Source organism: Danio rerio, chromosome 16, assembly GCF_049306965.1.
Source record: "Danio rerio strain Tuebingen ecotype United States chromosome 16, GRCz12tu, whole genome shotgun sequence".
NCBI lineage: Eukaryota > Metazoa > Chordata > Actinopteri > Cypriniformes > Danionidae > Danio > Danio rerio.
In genome coordinates this window covers 21,380,232-21,399,907 of record NC_133191.1, presented here as the reverse complement: position 1 = coordinate 21,399,907, position 19,676 = coordinate 21,380,232, and the positions used below count along the sequence as shown (strand labels likewise).

Genomic DNA, 19,676 nt, shown 5'->3' with positions numbered 1-19,676 from the left:
TTAAGTTGTGGCCATGTTTACCATGTCTACAAGCAGATAGATATTTTGGTTTCATATCTGATCATTTGTGATGTCATGTTGTAGACCTGGTGCAGTGCAATTTGAGCTATATCCAATGCTTTTGAATGGATTCACCTAACATCTAACCCTACCCCTCACACAGTGATGTCACTAGCTCCATTTGAGTGCATTGTGTCTGGGATTGCAAGTGATGCAGTCTCAGCTTGCATCATAAAGGCTGCATCCAGATACTATTGGGGATGTACTACCACATTTATAGTATTTTTAATAGGTTGGCACAGGAGGGAGACGGTGCCACTGTGTCAGCCTTTTAAAAAAAATCCTAGAATTGCCCCTGTATATCTGTATAGTAAAATTAGATGTTTCCATACTAATTAAATTAAACAAATAATTGTATTCACAGTACTACACTTGAAAACCAACAGCAGTTGCTTAATCTTAAAATGATCAGACAATGGAACCAAAACATTGCCTCTGCTTGTATAGTGTCACATCCCCGACTTGTTCCTGCTGCTCCATTTACCATTCTCTCTCACCATCACGTTCCCTCAGTACCAATCATCGCTCCGCATCTCCTCCGCATACTTCCATACTATATAGTACGCTAAAATCAGTATGCGAGCCGAGTAGTATGTCCGAATTCATAGAATTCGAAAATCAGTATTCGAGAAGTACCTGGATGACTTACTACTTCCGGCGAGATTCTGGAGTGCGCATCCCATGCATGCTGCGCTATCCCATGATGCCCCTCGAGCGAATTCTTTTTTTATTATTATTATTTTTTTTATTTTTTATTTTTATTATGCTTTAAACAACATATACATGACAATACAGCAAACAAAACAATGTCAGGGTGATAGAAAGTAAATGATAATAACAATACATAAAATAAAATAAAACAAACATAAAAATAAGAGTATAAATACTTAACTAAAGATTCTTACAAATATAAACAAGCAGGACCTTTACATTAATCAAAGATATTGAAACTAGAGCACAGTTGGACAGTTTTAATGGCCTTTCGATTAGCACTATGCTGAATAGTGCAAAAGTAATTTTTCAGTTCCTTATAAAACACAGTAAAACAAGGTTTTTTGTTGGAAAATTTACACTTATGAATATGAAACTTAATTAGCAAAATAAATAGGTTAATAACAAAAGCTTCATTATTCAAATTATCATAATTAAAATACCCCAAAATTACAGTTTCATAATGCAAATTAAAGTTAAAGAGTACCCTTTTCTTTATAAAAACAGAAGCATCATACCAGAGCTTTTTAACATAACCACAGTGCCAGAAAAGGTGGGGTACAGTTTCCAAATGCAAAGAACAAAAAGAGCAATTTATATCAATATCCTTTTTAAATTTACTTAGGAAATGTTTAACCGGATAGAATTTATGAATTAGTTTAAAAGATATTTCTTTTATCTTATTTGTAACCAAAAATTTGTGAGGCAATGACCAAATACTTTCCCATTTAGGAATTCTTACAAAATTATTCCAATAGGTAGTAGAGCAAGGTTTAGATACTACTTGATTTACAAATAGAGAGCGAATAGATTTGTTATTTTGAGACTGTGAGAAACAAATTTTACCACACACTGTATCAACTAGTTTGATTATGGGCTTATGAATCCAAGTTACACCTCTAAATAAGGAAACAATATTAGAATTAATTGCAGAGAAAACAAGAGAAAATTCCTTGGGAGTTACAGGAAAGTTAAAATGTACAAGAAACTCGTCATATGTCATAAGATACCCTTGAGTTTAAACAATTGACAAACTAAAACAATACCCTTTTCAAACCACCTCTCCAAAAAGATACTCTTGCATTTATACAAAATACATCTATTGTTCCAAATAAAATAACGTTGTGGTGAAAAATTGTGCTTGTAGATCAGTTTCCACGCCAACAAGGCTTGAGCATGAAAAGCAGAGAGCTTCACTGGTAATTTCTCAATTTTATAATCGCATAATAATAAAAAGGAAAGACCTCCAAGTTGGTCAAAAATAAAATTGGGAATAAAATTCCAGAAAGAAGGTTTATTTAGACAAAACTTTAACCAATTAATTTTAAGAGTATTATTTAGAGAAGAGAAATCCAAAAAGTCAAGACCCCCATTTTTAAGGGAATTTAAAACAACAGATTTGCGCATGTAGTGTACACGATTCTTCCATAAGAAATTAAATAAAATCGTATCAATAGACTTGACTGTTTTATTATCTAGATATAAGGTTGAAGCAAAATAGGTTAATCTAAAAATTCCTTCTGCTTTTGAAAGAAGAACTCTGCCCCTTAAGGACAAATCCCTTAATAACCAAAAATTGAATTTACTTTTTATCCTTTCGAAAACAGGGTTAAAGTTTAAGGAAACTCTGTCTTGTTCTTTTTTTGAAATGACAACACCTAAATAGTTAACGGCTTCTTTAACTGGTATACCTTCTACAGATAATAGGGGAGAGTTTTTTAAAGCTAATATTTCACATTTTTTAAGGTTAAGGTGCAAACCCGAGGCTTTAGAGAACAACTGAATGGATTTGATAGCCTGATGAACCTGGTTTGAGTCTTTTAAAAATAAGGCTGTATCGTCCGCTAACTGACTAATTAAAAAATTTCGTCCAGCAATTTGAATTCCATCTAGTTTACTTGCCTTAATAAAGTGACAGAAGACTTGGCCTACTATAAGAAATAAGTATACAGAGGCTGGACAGCCCTGCCGAATTCCTCTTTCTAATAGAAATCTCTGTGTAGTTCCATGTCCTAATTTCACTGAGCTATTTTCCCCAGCATACATTGTACTCATTGCATTACAAAAGTAGGGTCCAAAATCAAATTTTTCTAAACAAAAATAGATGAAAGGATGCTCAATGGTGTCAAAAGATTTGAAGAAATCCAAAAACAAAATTAAACTATCATCTTGAATAAAATCTGAATAATCAATTAGGTCAAAAACAAGTCTAATGTTATTAAAAATGTGACGATTTTTCATAAAACCTGACTGATTTTCATCAATAATGGAGTGTAAAACCAACTTAAAACACTTTGAAAAAATAAGGGCAAACAATTTATAATCGTTATTAAGTAAACTGATGGGTCTCTAGTTATCTAAAAGAAGTGTGTCCTTTTTAGGTTTAGGTATCAAACAAATGACACCTTGTTTCAGGGAGCTCAGAACAGTTTAAACCTTCTATAAACACTTGGAGAAGGAACGGAGATACTAATTCAGAATATAGTTTATAAAATTCGGCTGTTATCCCATCACTACCAGGTGACTTGTTACTTTTTAAATGCAAAATTGCTTCCTTAACCTCACTAATAGTAATTGGTGAGTCACACACAGTTTTTTCATCATTACTAATAGAATTGATATCACCAAGAAATGTTGTAAAGGTATCCAGATCAGCTAGATTAAATTTTGACTTATACAAATTGGAATAAAACTTATAACAATGTTGGGAAATTTCTTTGGGATTTTCAGAGACAAGCTCTCCAATTTTTAATTGACAAATAGAGTTATGTTTGGACCTATTTTTTTCAAGCTTGAAAAAATAGGAAGACATTTGTTCACCATATTCAAGCCACCTTTGCCTTGACCTTATGAAAACCCCTTCTGCTTTTAATTTGTACAAATTATCCAACTTGAATTGCAAATCAATTAAGTGTTCCTTCTGGTTATCAGAGACATTTTCAGGCAGGATCCCGGTAATAGATGAAATTTCGCTAACAATATTAGTTTCCTCAAGACGCTTAGTTTTAGCCAAATTAGCACAAAATTTTCTGAAGAATTTTCCAATTTCATATTTTAACAGTTTCCAATTAATACCAAATGAGCTTTCCTGTTTAGCTTTATTCCAATAAAGACCTATAAGCCTTTCTAGCTCTACTTTAACCTCATTATGTTCAAGTAAAGAACTGTTCATTTTCCAATAAGAGCAGCCCTTGTTAAGTTTAGAATCAGAAGAAAATAAGATTTTAATGGAAACAGCCTTATGATCTGTTAGTGGCGTTGTTTGAGATATCAATATAAATATTATCTTTATCAAGGTTTCTGGAGACTAACCAAAAGTCAATTCTTGAAAGTCTAGAAGAATTTTTATTGCTCCATGTATAAGCTCTATTATTTACATTTTGAATCCTCCAAATATCTGTAAGCTCTAACCTATCCATAAATGCTTTCAGAGTTGTATTTGAATTTGACGAGTGACCAGGTGGCCATCTATCAAGAGATTCATTTAGGACAGTATTAAAATCACCACCAATCACTAAATATGCATTTGGGAATTTTGACTGCCAATAAGTAAGCTTATCTTCTAAAATAAATAGTAATTGATCATTTTCAGCTTTAGAATTATACCCATAGTAATTAACAAGAATAAGGTTAACATTATAACACTTTAAAAGTAACAAAATAAAATGCCCGCTTTCATCACAGTAATTGTGCAACACATCAACTGCAAAATTATTTTTTAAACTGGATACTCCAGCAGACTGGTTTGTACCATGTGAGAACCATATCTCGCTACCCCACTGCGTTTTCCAAAAATTAACATCAGTAGCTTCTGAATGAGACTCTTGAAAAAACACAAAATCAGAACTAAATTGTCTAGAAAACAAAAATAAGGCCTTGCGTTTAACAGCATCTCTTAAACCCCTGGCGTTTAAGGACACCACAGATAAAGACATTTAAAGAACACACAAACAATGGAATAATTAACCTGTTTAAGGAAAGTTCTGTTGGCTCAGATAACTTTTGTAATTATTAAAAGTATATTCTCCAAAAAAGGTCTCAAAATAAAAAAAACCCTCAAAAGAGCAGCACCATTTTAAATGACAAAAATATGCAAAAAGAACCTTTTTTTTATAACAAATAAAATATATATAATAAGAGGCAGACTCTAAATTGTATGCAACAATTCCATGTCAATGAAAAGTGCACATTAAAAGTCAAAGTCAAAATGCTAAACGTCTGAAGGCACTTTATGTATGCAGGATAATTTCTCCCTGTCCTTGAATGTAAGCTCTGCCTCCGACAAAAAAGGACGTCTTCCCATCTGCACGTGCTTTTTGAACCTCGGGCCACAACTTTTTTCTCCTTTCACCACTCTCACCACTCTCTTTCAAATATGAAGAATTCTTCGCGGCTTTCCAGATAGCATCTCTACGAACGAACAGAAAACTGCATAATGGTCACCCTGAGACGCTCCTTGGGACCACCTTGCTGCATCTTCCCGAGACGATGGACCACATCAATAACATCTGAGAGCTTATCCTTTGCACTTGGAAGAACATTTTGGCAAATTTTGACCACTTCAAGCCGAATGTCTTGCAAAGATTCAGGAATTCCAGCTATCCTCAAATTACGTCTTCTTAAATAAGTTTCCATATCATCTATCCTTCGCTGCATATGAGCCACAGGCTGTTCGACATCATCCATGCGTTTCTCAAGATTAGTAACTTTCTCAATGACGGCTTTCAGTTCAATGGACATATCCGAGATCTTTTTCTCTATTCCGTCTGATCGGCTGTTGATTAACTGAGTTATGTCTGACAACTGTGATGAGATATCAACTCGAGTGTCATCACTTGCTCTTTTCTTTATGACTGGTGATTTACACGGAGTGACAGGCAGTGCAGGAAACTCTTCTTCAGCTAAACAGAAGGCATCACCTTCGCTCATGCAGGAAACAACATAATCATGGCCCATAGTGGCCGGTGAGCATGCGTTAAAGCTAACGCTAACGTTAGCCGTCTTAGCATCAGCCGAAGAAATACCTGAGTGACCACGTTTACGGCCCATGACAACGCGATTCCAGGAAAAACGTAGAATTAACAACTACATAAAACGATAAACACTATGTACGACAAGTTAAAAGTTCTTTTATACTATCTAAATACTTATGGTGCAGGAGCTCGAACAAATACGTCTGATCAGGTAGCCATCTTGGCCGGACCCCGTCCTCTCGAGCGAATTCATGAATGGAAGTTAAGCAATGCAACTGACGCAGGTAGGTCACGTGACCATGACAAAATGGCGGATGTACGTCCGAATTCCATTCATACTTTTTAAATTCATACTGTATAGAACGTACTTTTCTAACGGCCGAGTAGTACGTTTAAATTCAAATGCAGTACCTACTGAGTAGTAGGCGGTTTCGAACGCAGCCCATCTCCTGCCACCTCACATCAAACCCGAGCACATTCATCTGAGTACTAACAGGACACACCTGCACCAGCAATCACCGGATCCCCATATAACCCCGGTGATTCCAGTCAGTGAGTGGCTGGAATCGATGTCAGATGGTTCACTTTACCTTCTCCCCAACTCGCTGTCTTCTGTGGATCCCCTCTCCTATGGATGTTTCTCCTAAGGACGTTCCTTCTAAAGCTGTGGATTCTGACAAAGTAGTGATGGTGCACTGAAGGTTTCTGAACCAGTGAAGTGCTAGACTCAATTGTATCAGAAAAAGGTTTGTTACTCGAAGCTTTCTAAATCAGAGCTCAATTAAGACCTCAGCTGAGTGTGGGAAAGCACTGTGTTGCTAAAATGTCAAATGTTTACAACTGACCAACTCATTTGTGTAATAATACAACAACAGTAATATAAACAAATTACTCAATTACTGCAGTTTTTACACATAAGGTATGTTACATTACACCACTGATGACGAGTAAAATCCAAGGTATTAAAAATGATTTACATTTATCGTATTCCAACTAGTCCTTCAGCCTCCCACTTGTTCCAAGCAGGGATCAAACCAGCAATTCCTACATGGGAGGTGAATGCTCTGAGAAGGCTATGGAAGTGATGCTTTTGGGGTGCACTTGCCACTGGTCTCCATTACACACTACACTACAATATGCAATATGGTCTTCTTTATAGATAGTTGCAAAAAATACACTAATACACTTTAGTATGGTTCAAAAGCTTTACTATAAATTAATATCCTGTTTAAGTTTAATTACTGGTGCGTGGAACCGGTGCAGTGCTTTAAAACAGCAGAAATGTATGTAATCGACGTCTAATCTCTCGCTATACACTTTACTAACCCATGAGGGGTGTTTAAACTTTTGAATCAAAATTCGAAGCAGTCACGTAGGTATAGGCAAAAATGAAGCTTCAGACATCACTGATCACTGTGTTAGAGGTCATTCAATCAATAATTTTTTTGGCTTAGTCTATTTACTAATCTGGGGTCAGAGGATTGAGCCGCCAACTTATCCAGCATGTTTTACTGTATGGAGCATATGCACTTTAAGCTGCAACCCAACACTGGGAAACAACTATACTGTCTTGCATTCACACACATACATTACAGTCAATTTAGTTTATTCAATTAATCTATAGTGCATGGTTTTACACAGCAGGGGAAACCGGAATAACATGCAAATTTAACACAAAAATGCTAACTGACCCAGCTGGGGCTCAAAACCAGGGACTTTCTTGCTGTGAGGCGATCGTGTTACCCACTGTGCCACTGTGACGCCCATGTGTTGGAGGTTTCATGGCTAAATTTGACCAGCCTGGTGGCCAATCTTCATTGATTGCACATTCCACCAAGACTAGTGCGAAGGTTTAATTAAGAGTATTAGCATAGTTTTGCTTAAAATACTGCAATGCACACAACATAATGAGTGACATCAGCAATGGAAAGAGTACTGAAAAATCATACTCAAGTAAAAGTACCTTTACTTGCCTAAAAATGTAGTGGAGGTAAAAGTATCTTTTGTTAATATTACCCAAATATGAGTAAAAAGTAGACCTTTTAAAAGTACTTAAAGGTTCACGAAACACCAAACAACATTTTTTGAGCTGTTGACAGTCGTATATGTGTCCCACACTGCTAAAAACACTATTAGGACACCTATATTTCACTAAAAAGTGTAAATTGGTTATTTTTGCGTTTTTTTCAAGCAAATCCGTACTTCCTGTTTGAAACTAATTTTTGAAGCTGCGTCACGGTCATGACATAATAGCGTTGTAATCCAGCGTGCAGACAGGGCGTCTGTGCCAGAGTGGTTCTTATTACGTCTTACAGTGTGATGCATTAATGCATGAGTAAGCCATGGTTCAAACCAATCAGCGTGCTATTATGTATGCGCTTCATTAATATGCATGAACTAGATATAAAGGTAGACTCGTTTTACCTGTTACAGTGTTGAAAGTCAGACAGCAGAGATAGCCTTAATTTAAACAAGAGAAAGAGAGAAAGAATAATCATTTTTTGGAGACATGGGTCGTCGGTGTTGCGTTTGTAATGTTGCTGCCACGCAGTTTTTGTTTCCTTTTCCCCGTGATGAGAGTAAAGCTCGCGTGTGGACCCAAGCAGTTGGAATAAAGTGATGTATTACAACGCGACAAAAATTTGTTTGTGAGGAACATTTTTTTACCTAAGAGTTTTTCCAATCTGGAAATGGTAAAATCTGGATTTGAAACTCATCTCAGGTTAAAAAAAGACGCAGTTCCGAGTGGTTTTCCTGCCTCTACAGATTCAGTAAGTGTAAATACATGTAAATACATGACTTACTGCAATGACTAGCGTTACTAAGTATTTTACAGTAATTCTTCAATACTACAGACTGTAAACAGTTGGTTTTCATTTAATCGTGTCTGTCCGGTGTCTTTTAGACGGTTGTACAACAGTTATGTTCGCCATCTGAATCAGAAATGCGGTGTGAGGTGGCGTGCCAGACTGATGTATACACAACTGATGTAGCATGCCAAACCGACGCGGTTATGCCCATCAAACATACCAGCACACAATGCAGTTGGAAACCAAAACAAAGAAGCAAGAGTAAGAATTAAATCCATTTCTGTTTGCTGGTCAATGTTGCATTGGCATTTTTAGACTAGCATGTTTTCTTTGTTCAGGCATCCAGGTTAAACAGCATAAGAAGGATGTTAGCTGTAACGTTAGCACAGTCATGTTGAACACATCGTTCGAAGAACTTCCACTTGCCGTTTCAACCCCTGTAAAAAGGTCAAGAACTACGGCTATAGATGACATTACGTTCAACCCAGATGATACCAACCACACCATCTATAATGAGAGGTGAGTAATTTGAGACATTTGTAATGTATGTACTTGCTACACTATAATGTAATTCGTCGTGTTGTATTACTATATTTTGTAAAATTCCTTTGTTGTTTTTGTGTCTCCTATCAGTACTGAAATAGAAACACCACATTACAAAATGAGGAAATTTATAGTTTACGAAGAAAACATCATTGTGCTCTTCAGGCAGTGTCCTATCTGCACCAAAAGATGTGTTATACACAGTAGGACTGTCGGATCTCTTTAATTTGTGGATCAGGTCTGCACACACTGTGAGCATCGTAACACTTGGACCAGTCAGCCGTATGTTGCAGACATACCAGCAGGAAATATCCAGCTGGCCGCAGCTGTAGTTTTTAGTGGAGCGTCCTTCTTGCAAGTGGATAAGGCAAGGCTATTTTTATTTATATCCCTCTGTGACCCTTGTTTTCTGCTGCAGTTTAAGTAATAGTTAATTTTCCATGTGTCCGCAGTTGTTTCAGTTATATAACATTGCAGGGATTAGTCACACGACCTACCTAAAACATCAGCGGAATTTACTTTTTCCAACAATCAATTGGTTGTGGAATATGGAACAAAGTACAGCTGTTCAACATGCAATCACGAATGGAGACACCATCTTTGGCGGGGACATGCGGGCCGACTCTCCAGGTAAGTTTATTAAAGTAATACAACAATATAAAAGCAGTATTATGTAAATTAGTTAACAAATGTTATTTAATCATACTTTTTTAGGACACAGTGCAAAATATGGTACCTATTCTGTGATGGACCTGAAAGCAAACCGAATAGTGGACATTCAGCTTATCCAGGTATTTCAGTGTACTACCAAATGTTATGCAGCAACACAATGGTTTATATAAACAAAATTTATGACACCAAAATATCTTAATCTATTACTTTTTACTTTTAGAGCAATGATGTTGGCAACAAGAGTATTGAGAAATACGCTGGTAAAAGCTGATGAGTTTACATGTAATTTGTAGATGTGTGTAAACATAACATTCTGTAGTGCATTTAGTTATTGCCCAGCAGGCACACATTGTCATAAGACGTTATTTTAGGTTAGATTTAGATAGTGATGTCAGGTGATTAAAATTTAAGCCTAGCCAACGTCTAAGGATAACGTTATTTTGACGTCTAATAACGACATCAAATGATGTTAAAATTTGGTTGATTTTAGACTGTGTTAGAAAGTAACCAAAATCCAATGTTTAGCCAAAATCTTAAACCAACAACAGATCATATTGACGACAGACACTGACATTTATTCATCAGGTATGGCAACCAAAATCCAACATCTCATAGACGTCATAGTGATATTGTCCACACAACCTCAAGCTGTAACATCAATAGACGTTCATCTCTGGTTGATTTTAGGTTAGAAGTTGGACACTGAAGTTGGCCTGCTGTTGGGTTTTGACGTCAGCCTGATTTTCATTTCCAAACAAAATGTATTGCCTATGACGCTGGGGTACAACGTCAATCTGATGTCATGTTGATGCCCTGTGCCTGCTGGGTGTTTAGGGCCATTTTGGTCATCATACAGTAAACATCTGTCATCTTTTCATCAGTGACATGCATCTAAACAGTCTTTGGGTTATTGCGTGTAAATATTTTGGACATAATTTTGGACACTTTTAATGCTTCTAAGCCATTTGCTGCATGTCTTAAAGGTTCACGAAACACCAAAACACATTTTTTGAGCTGTTGACAGTCGTATATGTGTCCCACACTGCTAAAAACCCTATTAGGACACCTATATTTCACTAAAAAGTGTAAATTGTTTGTTTTTGCCTTATTTCAAGCAAATTCGTACTTCCTGTTTGAAACGAATTTTTGAAGCTGCGTCACGGCCATGACATAATAGCGTTGTATTCCAGCGTGCAGACTGGGCGTCTGTGCCAGAGTGAGTCTTATTACGTCTTACAGTGTGTTGCATTAATGCATGAGTAAGGCTTGGTTCAAACCAATCAGCGCGCTCTATTGTGCAACTTCATTAGTGTCACCGTGTTTACACCACAGAGACGCCACGTTGTGTTGGCAAAACAAGCGTGAAGTGTTGCTTTTATAGTTTGCTGCCATTAAGTTTCGTTTTCATTTTCTCTCTGTGAGAGCTCATCTGGATTACGTGTGGATTAACAGTGTACGCGACGCTCGACAACAATAACTTGCGTGTCTAAGGAGGAACATTGTTTACCTGAGAGCTGTTCTCATCTGCAAACGCTGAAATCCGGATTCGCTTGTAGTATTCTCTTCATAAAGACGCGGCTCTAGTTACTGGTGATTGTCCTGTCTCTACAGATTTGGTAAGTGAGCGACCAGTGCTCTTTGTTTATTCAGTTTGTTCATATCGAATTAAGTTAACTATTGCACTGAGTGCAAACATGTTAGCACCGCATTTAGTGACCGGAATAACACACGCGGCTTTCTGACGCTACCTGCCGTGTGCATCTAAGTTTCCGGGAAATGCAGAGATTTTTTTTTTCTTTCATTCGCCGTGCGGTATCAAACATTGCATGAAAAATACACGCTTAGAGCAGATCCTCGAATCAAATATTGCGTTTGTCGCGAGGGACATGAATGAATTCCCTGAATGAAAGAGCCAAACTGCAATTAAAGTCCAACATTTAATAATTTGGCAAATAATTCGACTACAGATGTCCATGTAGGTTAAACACCATCATTTTCTCCCGTGTGTGAGTATTTTGACAGAAACTAGCGCGTGCCCAAATCGACACTCCCACACCCTCCCACTTTAGTACCTCTGACACTCCCCCCTAAACAGAGCTGGACACGCCCACTTTTCTGACTTTTTCCAAAGTAGAGGTGTGAAAACACCCTGCTGAAACGAGGGGGTTTCATGGCCCTTTAAGGTAGAGTAGTTTAATATGATTCTATTTACCTTCTATGTGCATCATTATAATGTGATTTACCTTCTATTTTCTAATCCCCAAACAAGAAATAAAGTACCCAGGTAGCAAAGAATTCTAGCCCAGATTTGGCATAAAGCAGGCAATCTTCCGGCACTGGCATACAGCATGTGGGCCAAACATGGCTCGGGTTTGGCAGAGGTGACACCATCTTTAGGACTTGTACCAGATTAAATGTAGTATTTAGCCGAGATGTTAAAAGTCATTTATGAGCCACGTAGGTTTGGCCTATCTCGACCCACTTTTAAATGCATTTAAATTATTTTTGACTAAAGGAAAATTCTACCAATCAGGTCTCTTAGAGAAAACATGTTGCCATAAAGCTTGGGTTTATCAAACTCATTGCAGTCATAACACTCCAACATATCTGGCCCAGTTATGGGTTATTCACTTGGCTGAGACTTGGCCCAGATATGGACCATGTTTGGCCCTTGTATGGAAGCCAGATTTAGTCCAATCATATACCATAATTCACTGGGGCATGTAGGCCAAGCAAAAGCTGAATGTGTGGGCCAGAGAAATTTTGCTATGGGGGTAGTGACTGCAGGTTGAAGGAAAGTAGTGGAGTAATAGTACCGGTACTGCATAAAAATAGTACTTTTACTACTGAGTAAATTCCAATTTCTAAGAAAAAATAATCAATTACAGTAATTTTAGTATTTGTAGTTTGTTACTTTACACTCTTTACACTGGGTAAAATATATCAGAGTTCAAAAGAGGACAAATTGTTGGTGTACATGTCGCTGGCGCATCTGTAACCAAGCCTGATCTTATGAGAAAACGTAAGTATTTTACGTTTTGGCAGTTTAGAGGCTAATTTGCACAAATTCGTACGAGTTCAGATTTTAAAAAGGAAGTGTGGCACCCAATCCCACCCCTAAACCCAACCGTCATTGGGGTATGAGCAAATTGTACTAAATTGAACAAATTAGATCGTACGAATCCATACGAATTACCCACTAAATCAAAAAAGTTACGAATTGCCGTGAGATTGTGTTGGATATATCAGCTGGCACATCCAACAGGAATAACTGTGGATGCAAGAGGAAACTGTCTGAAATGGGACGTCTCTCACTGCAGAATTAAATGTGCTTTTCATCTCTCCTGTTTCCACTAGTTACGGGCAGGGTTAGGTGTCTAAAGACAAAAACTGAAAAGCCTAAATTGCCCCCCAAGTCCAAAGACAAAAAAGAAAAGCCCAAATTGCTGTAATGTGTGTGAATAGGAGAGTGTGTGGGTAATTCCTAGTACTATACTGAATGTTTTACTCTATGCTGGGTTGCAGCTGGAAGGGCATTTCACTGTCTAAATAGTGGTTCATTCCACTGTGTTGACCCAGGCTGGGGGTTGTAATATTTCAACTAGTCCCCTTCCCTGCAAACATGACTGAAAATGACTTCAGGAAGTGGTCAGCAGGTGGCTAATGGGTGAGGGAGGAGCCTTTATCTTATCAGTCTGTCAAAAGTACACAAAGTTACAGCAAGTCTGCCAAACTATCGCAAACTAGTCAAGGCTAAGGGTGTTTTAAGTATATGATTGATAAACTACAAAAATGTCTAACTTTTGGATAGCAGAATGTGCGTTTGTGTTGTAAATTAGGCAATTCTTGAGGTTAGATTGACAGAGAGCTTGTCAGTTTAGCTTAGCCCCTCTGACATGAAGTGTTAATTTACTCTCATGTCAACCACTGGGCTTTAACTGTTGTAAAGAGGTGAAAGCTTCAGATTTAAAGAGCATTGGGGGGTTATTTTGTGCTTTTTGGGTGGAAACCTCTAACCCAACGCAGGTTAAGGTTTTGCTAGCCTAGCACTGAAAAAAACACTCACAAACCACGAATCTGTTTCTTTGGAGATTATGAGCTCCAGTAATATTTATGCAAGTCGCAAAAGGAGGAAACCTGTCCAGAAAAGGTAATAGTTTTTATTTTATATTAGTGTTAGTTTTATATTGATGTTTTACCATCTATTTACTAAATTGCAGTGGGCGATGTCTAAATCTATTCTAAAACGTTGAGTGATTACCACTGACCAGAATGCAATTGTTTAGTATGTAGACAAACATTTGAGAATACATGGTGTGAGGGCTGAAAGAGTACAGTATGACAGATTGATTTAAAAATGTCTTTTTTGAAGTTCTAAAGCAAATGTTCCTATGAGAAATTCCCAATTGTTCTAAAAAAGTAATGTTATGTTTTTTTTCTCTCTCTTTTTATGTTAGTGTGAAGCAGCCTCTTACATGTGTTAAATCCAATCCCTCCAAACGACATAGAGACCGTATGAATGAAGTTCTGGCCAGCTTGGCCAGGGAGATTCCTTTTCCACAGGAGATCGTATCCACGCTGGACAAACTCACCATACTGAGGCTAAGTGTGAGCTACTTGCGGGCCAAAAGTCACTTCAAAAGTAATGAAAAAAATTCTGCAGTTATGTGTCATTGTTGCTTAATTTCTGACTATTAAATTGGTTATGCATTAATCTCTCATGCAGATTATTAAAATATGAAAGATTAGGAGTCCATTTATTATTGTGGAAGGTGACAATACCTGAATTATAATGTATTTGTGGTAATTATTATGTACTGTAGTAGCTTTTAGGGTCACACTTTATTTTGATGGTCTGTTTGTTGTACATGCCAACTAATTCTCATTAGAATATAATTAGACTATTAAGTTAGGGTTAGTGTAAGTTGACTTGTACTTGTAAAGTGTCTTATGGTGAGTTAAATGTCTGTTGAAGGAACAGTATCAACAGATATTAAGCAGACAGTCTACTAATGCTCGTGGAGGGCATTTGAGTACAGTGAACTCATTGTCATGTACAAGAAACCAGTCATGATTCGTGCTTTATGACATGGCACATTATCCTGCTGGAAGTAGCCATTAGAAGATGGGTACACTGTGGTCATAAAGGGTTGGACATGGTCAGCAACAATATTAAGGTAGGCTGTGGCTTTGAAACAATGCTCAATTGGTACTAATGGGCCCAAAGCATGCCAAGAAATATCTCCCACACCATTACACTACCACCAGCAGCCTGAACCGTTGATACAAGGCATGATGGATCCAGGCTTTCATGTTGTTGATGCCCAATTCTGACCCTACCATCTGAATGTTGCAGCACATATCAAGACTCATCAGACCAGGCAACATTTTTCCAATTTTCTTTTGTCCAATTTTGGTAAGCCTGTGCGAATTATAGCCTCTGTTTCCTGTTCTTAGTTGACAGGAGTGACACTCGCTGTGGTCTTCAGCTGCTGTAGCCCATCCGCCTCAGGGTTGGACATGTTGTCCATTCAGAGATACTCTTCTGCACACCTCGGTTGTAACGAGTGGTTATTTGAGTTATTGTTGCTTTTCTATCAGCTCCAACCAGTCTGGCCATTCTCCTCTGGCCTTGGGCATCAACAAGGCATTTGTGCTTACAGAACTGCCGCTCACTGGATTTTTTCTCTTTTTCGGACCATTCTTTGTAACCCTAGACAAGGTTGTGTTACAATCCCAGTAGATCAGCAGTTTCTGAAATATTCTGACCATCCCGTTTGGCACCAACAACCATGCCATGTTTAAAGTCACTTAAACCACCTTTCTCTCCCATTCTAATGGTCGGTTTGAACTAACCTAAATGGATTGAGTTGCATTAATGAGCAGTTAGAGCAGTTGGCCGGTGAGATTGCAATATTTTATTAGGGTCTATTTTACTTTCACTGCAGTACAAATTTTAATTTAAAAACAAAGATGAGTTTAAAATATGGATCCAGCAGAAACTAAAATATAGAGTCTAATAAAACTCAACAGCATCATTCTTTTTCTTTCTTTCTTTCTTTCTTTCTTTCTTTCTTTCTTTCATAGATTCTTTCTTACTTTCTTAAGAATATGTGAACGTTGTTGCTGTGCATTCAGTCAATTGTAAAGTGTAACAAAATTAGCCGAATTAGGGATAGGAATAATTAATTATAGCTATATTTATTATTAATTATACACATTTTTCTATGATCTGCAGTACATTATAATATTCTTTTGCATATTTGAATCAGTTATGCAATAACTTGATGTAGCAGAATTAAGTTTACAATTCAAACTAATTTGTCTCTTGAACACTCTTCATTGATTATAAATTCCCATCATGTTATTTTTTTAATGGCCTTAGAAAAAATATTCTATTCTTAATCAGATGCTTAAGTTTACAGTATGTAGCTTGATTGGAATCATTAAAGTGACTTTGAAGCAAGAAGTCATTATCACAGACTCAACACTTGTATGAAATGTCCACAAAAGCTTTGTTAAGCTAAGGCAATGAACAAACAATGATTAAACAAATAAATACAATTAAGCATACATTCAAAAGTAAAGTGTTGAAAACCGACATTTACAGTTCTCGGAAGGGGTTAATTCCAACGCAATCTCATGGCAATTCGTAATTTTTTGATTCAGTGGCTTATTCGTATGCATTTGTACGATCTAATTTGAACAATTTAGCATGGTTTGCTCATCAACCAAAGACAATTGGGGTTAGGGGTGGAGTTGGGTGCCATGCTTCCTTTTTAAAATGGTACATTTTCGTACGACTAAACTCGTACGAATTAGCCACTAAACTGACAAAACGTAAAATACTTGCGTTTCATTGTGTGATCAGGCTGGTTAAATCATAGGTTTGTCTATGAATTTAATTCAGCATGAACTAGAAGTTGCTGAGACTTTTATTGCTGTATGTTGATGTACTTCCAACTGAAACGGATTATTAAGTAGGGGCTGGGACTTTATATTTGTGTAACATTCCTTCATAGAGAACTAATGTTAAGAGGGGCGTGGCAAAAAAAAAAAAGTGTTTGAAAACTTCAAACACTTGTTAGACTTTGGTTAAGTTTTTTCTGTGGATTAACTTGCACAGATTGACTGTTCAGCTAAAGCAGTGTTTCTCAACCACGTTTTTGGAGGACCACCAGCACTGCATGTTTTGGATGTCTCCTTTGTCTGTTAATTCCATTTCAGGTTTCAGTTTCTGGTAATGAGCTGATGATCTGAATCAGATGCGTCCAAAACCGCATACTTCCATTCTATATAGCAGGGGTTTTCAAAGTGTGAGGCGCGCCTCCCTTGGGGAGCGCCAGAGCATGTCAGGGGAGGCACGGGAAAAAATATTATATAATAAAAATATAATTATTAAGTTTAATTATTATATGTATTTTTTATTATTTTTAAATGTTTTAATTAAACAAAGCTAAAAAAAAATAATACGTCAAAAATAAGAAAACCTTTTTTACCCAGAAGGCCATAGCTGTGAATTCACTTCTGTTTGGCAAGCCAGCCAATACAGGTATATGCCTGCTAATACAATGGATCGGTTTCTGAGATCCCCCGATTCAAAGCCTTCAAGTTCAGGGCTTAAACCAATGACTGTAAAAAATATGGACGACGCGACAGCCCCTTTTCCCATTGAACGCCTTGAGGGCAAAACGCCTGCTTGACGGGCAAAAACTGTCGCAAAAGACTGCTGAAATTGGAGCCTTGACATGCGCAGAAGGACTGTCTGATGGAGCCAGAGGAGGAGCCGCGAAAATGAGCGGAGACGCCCAACACAAGCGAACTGCGCTCCAGACCAGTTCAGTTCGATGACGTATAATGTCCCCGACGCCGCCTGTAGTCTCATTTAGCAACTTGATAGCAACCATCTTTTTAAAGAAGCATAATCGATTTAAAAGTTGAAGAGTGTGCTGTAACTGATGTGTTTTATGTCGTAGAACAAAACGTGAAAGTATATTGAGTTGGTGTTAGCCACGGACCTTATTTAAGCGATTTTACTGAAACCCTGTTCAAAAAACCCATTGACTTTGGGACGAGGGAACCGGAAGTGCTAAAATGCTAACTCGCTTCCGGGTTTTTGCATACAAATTGACGTCATAGTTCCTCCACTCTATTAACACGGAGGAGGCGGGCTTTATGACTTGTACTGCAGCCAGCCCCCAGGGGGCGATCTAACGGCCGAGACCTTCACTCAAACGCAGGCTTGCAGCACACTTGGCTTAAACCCATAAGACGACGATATGATGATCAGTATTTGAGTTTAGGAATTACGTGGACAGGACCAGCTGATGAACCACGACTTTTATGTGTGGTTTGTCAAGATATTTTGGCTAATGACAGCATGAGACCCGCTAAACTTCGGCGACACCTTGAAACCAAGTATGATGAGGTAGCAGGAAAACCTCCAGAATTTTTTGTGTCTGCGTGTGCGCGCGTGTGTGCATGCGTGTTTGGGAGGAGGAGGGCACCAATGGATAAGTTGTGTCAAAAGGGAGGCCCACCGTCTTAGACTTTGAAAAACCCTGCTATATTGTAGCTAAAATCAGTATATAAGCAGAGTCCGAATTCATAGAATTCAAACAACAGTATGCAAGAAGTGCCCGGAAGACCTGCTACTTCCGGAAATATTTTGGAGTGCATATCTGATGCACGCTACACTATCCCATGATGCAAAACATAATTTAACAGTACTGTTGTGAAAGGTTATTATATTTTAAACAGCCTGTTTCTGTTTTAATAAATAATGTAATTTGTGTAATGTTATAGCCAAGCATAGTTTTCACCATTAGATTTCAGTTTCACATGATCCTTCAGAAATCATACCACAATATGCTGATTTGGTGCTCAAAAAATTAATATATTTTGTGTTTCCATTAGAATGGATACAACATGTCAGGTGCTTTTAAATGATTTTACCAATTTGAGGCCTTTTGTCCATAATATTGAACTTTTTTTGTCATCCAATCAAATGGTAGTAAATCTCTGCCTGTTGTAATTTGAAAATACAGCAGTAGAAAAGGCAGCACTTAGTTCTCAACACAGAAATTAGCAACATTTTCATTGGTTATATTAACATTTACTTAGATTATATAGAAATTAACAAGGTTATTTATTTATAAGAATTGAGCTGGGACACGCGGTGGCACAGTGGGTAGCAATGTCACCTTACAGCAAAAAGGTTGTTCCCCCCCACAGTTAAAGACACGCGATATAGGTAGATTGGGTAAGCTAAATTGTCTGTAGTGTAGGTGTGTAAATGAGTATGGGTGCTTCCTAGTGATGTGTTGCGGCTGGAAGGGCAGTGTAAAACAAATGCTGGATAGGTAGGTGGTGCATTCCGCTGTGGCAACCCCTAGTTAATAAAGGGACTAAGCTGAAAAGAAAATGAATGAATGATTTGCAAGCATTAAATAAGAATTTAAAAATATGTCTGTCCATTGTAATGGACAGTGGGTTTCGATGTTAAACATATCTGTCCATTACAATGTGCAGTCTTTAAAACAATCCCTCAAAATTAATGTAATTTTTAAAAAATGTTGATATATTGTTTGTGCAGTGTTTTAACCTTATGTCCATTGAAATCAACGAAAGAAATTTTACATTTTCATATTTTTATTTGGTCTCATTTATGGAATCCTGGACAATTCTGAATCTTTAAACATAATTCAGATCTAAACCACATTAAATTATATTACACTATTATTATTTACTAAAATACAAATTCATTCATTTATTTTCTTTTTGGCTTTATTAATCAGGGTTTGCCACTGTGGAATGAACTGCCAATTTATCCAGCATATGTTTTATGCAGTGGATGCCCTTCCAGCTGCAACCCCTCACTGGGAAACATCCATAGACACTCATTCAC

At 37.4% G+C, this 19,676-nt stretch overlaps 1 protein-coding gene across 6 annotated transcripts in view; it reads left to right on the top strand.

Moving 5' to 3' along the window:
• The window catches only part of ahr1a (aryl hydrocarbon receptor 1a), a 105,661-nt gene that overhangs the window by 63,041 nt on the left and 22,944 nt on the right, over nucleotides 1-19,676 (top strand). For 2 of the 6 annotated variants that reach the window (XM_073924562.1, XM_073924564.1), the window contains exons 2-7: nucleotides 8,650-8,815; nucleotides 8,893-9,073; nucleotides 9,188-9,464; nucleotides 9,550-9,727; nucleotides 9,812-9,888; nucleotides 14,227-14,411. In XM_073924562.1, coding sequence (XP_073780663.1) covers nucleotides 14,285-14,411 — 127 coding nt within the window. In that variant the 5' untranslated portion in view covers nucleotides 8,650-8,815; nucleotides 8,893-9,073; nucleotides 9,188-9,464; ... (1 more) ...; nucleotides 9,812-9,888; nucleotides 14,227-14,284. Of the gene's footprint in view, nucleotides 1-8,649; nucleotides 8,816-8,892; nucleotides 9,074-9,187; nucleotides 9,465-9,549; nucleotides 9,728-9,811; nucleotides 9,889-13,485; nucleotides 13,920-14,226; nucleotides 14,412-19,676 lie in introns of those variants that run through there. The other 4 variants (XM_073924566.1, XM_073924565.1, XM_073924563.1 and 1 more) reach the window with 4 other exon arrangements.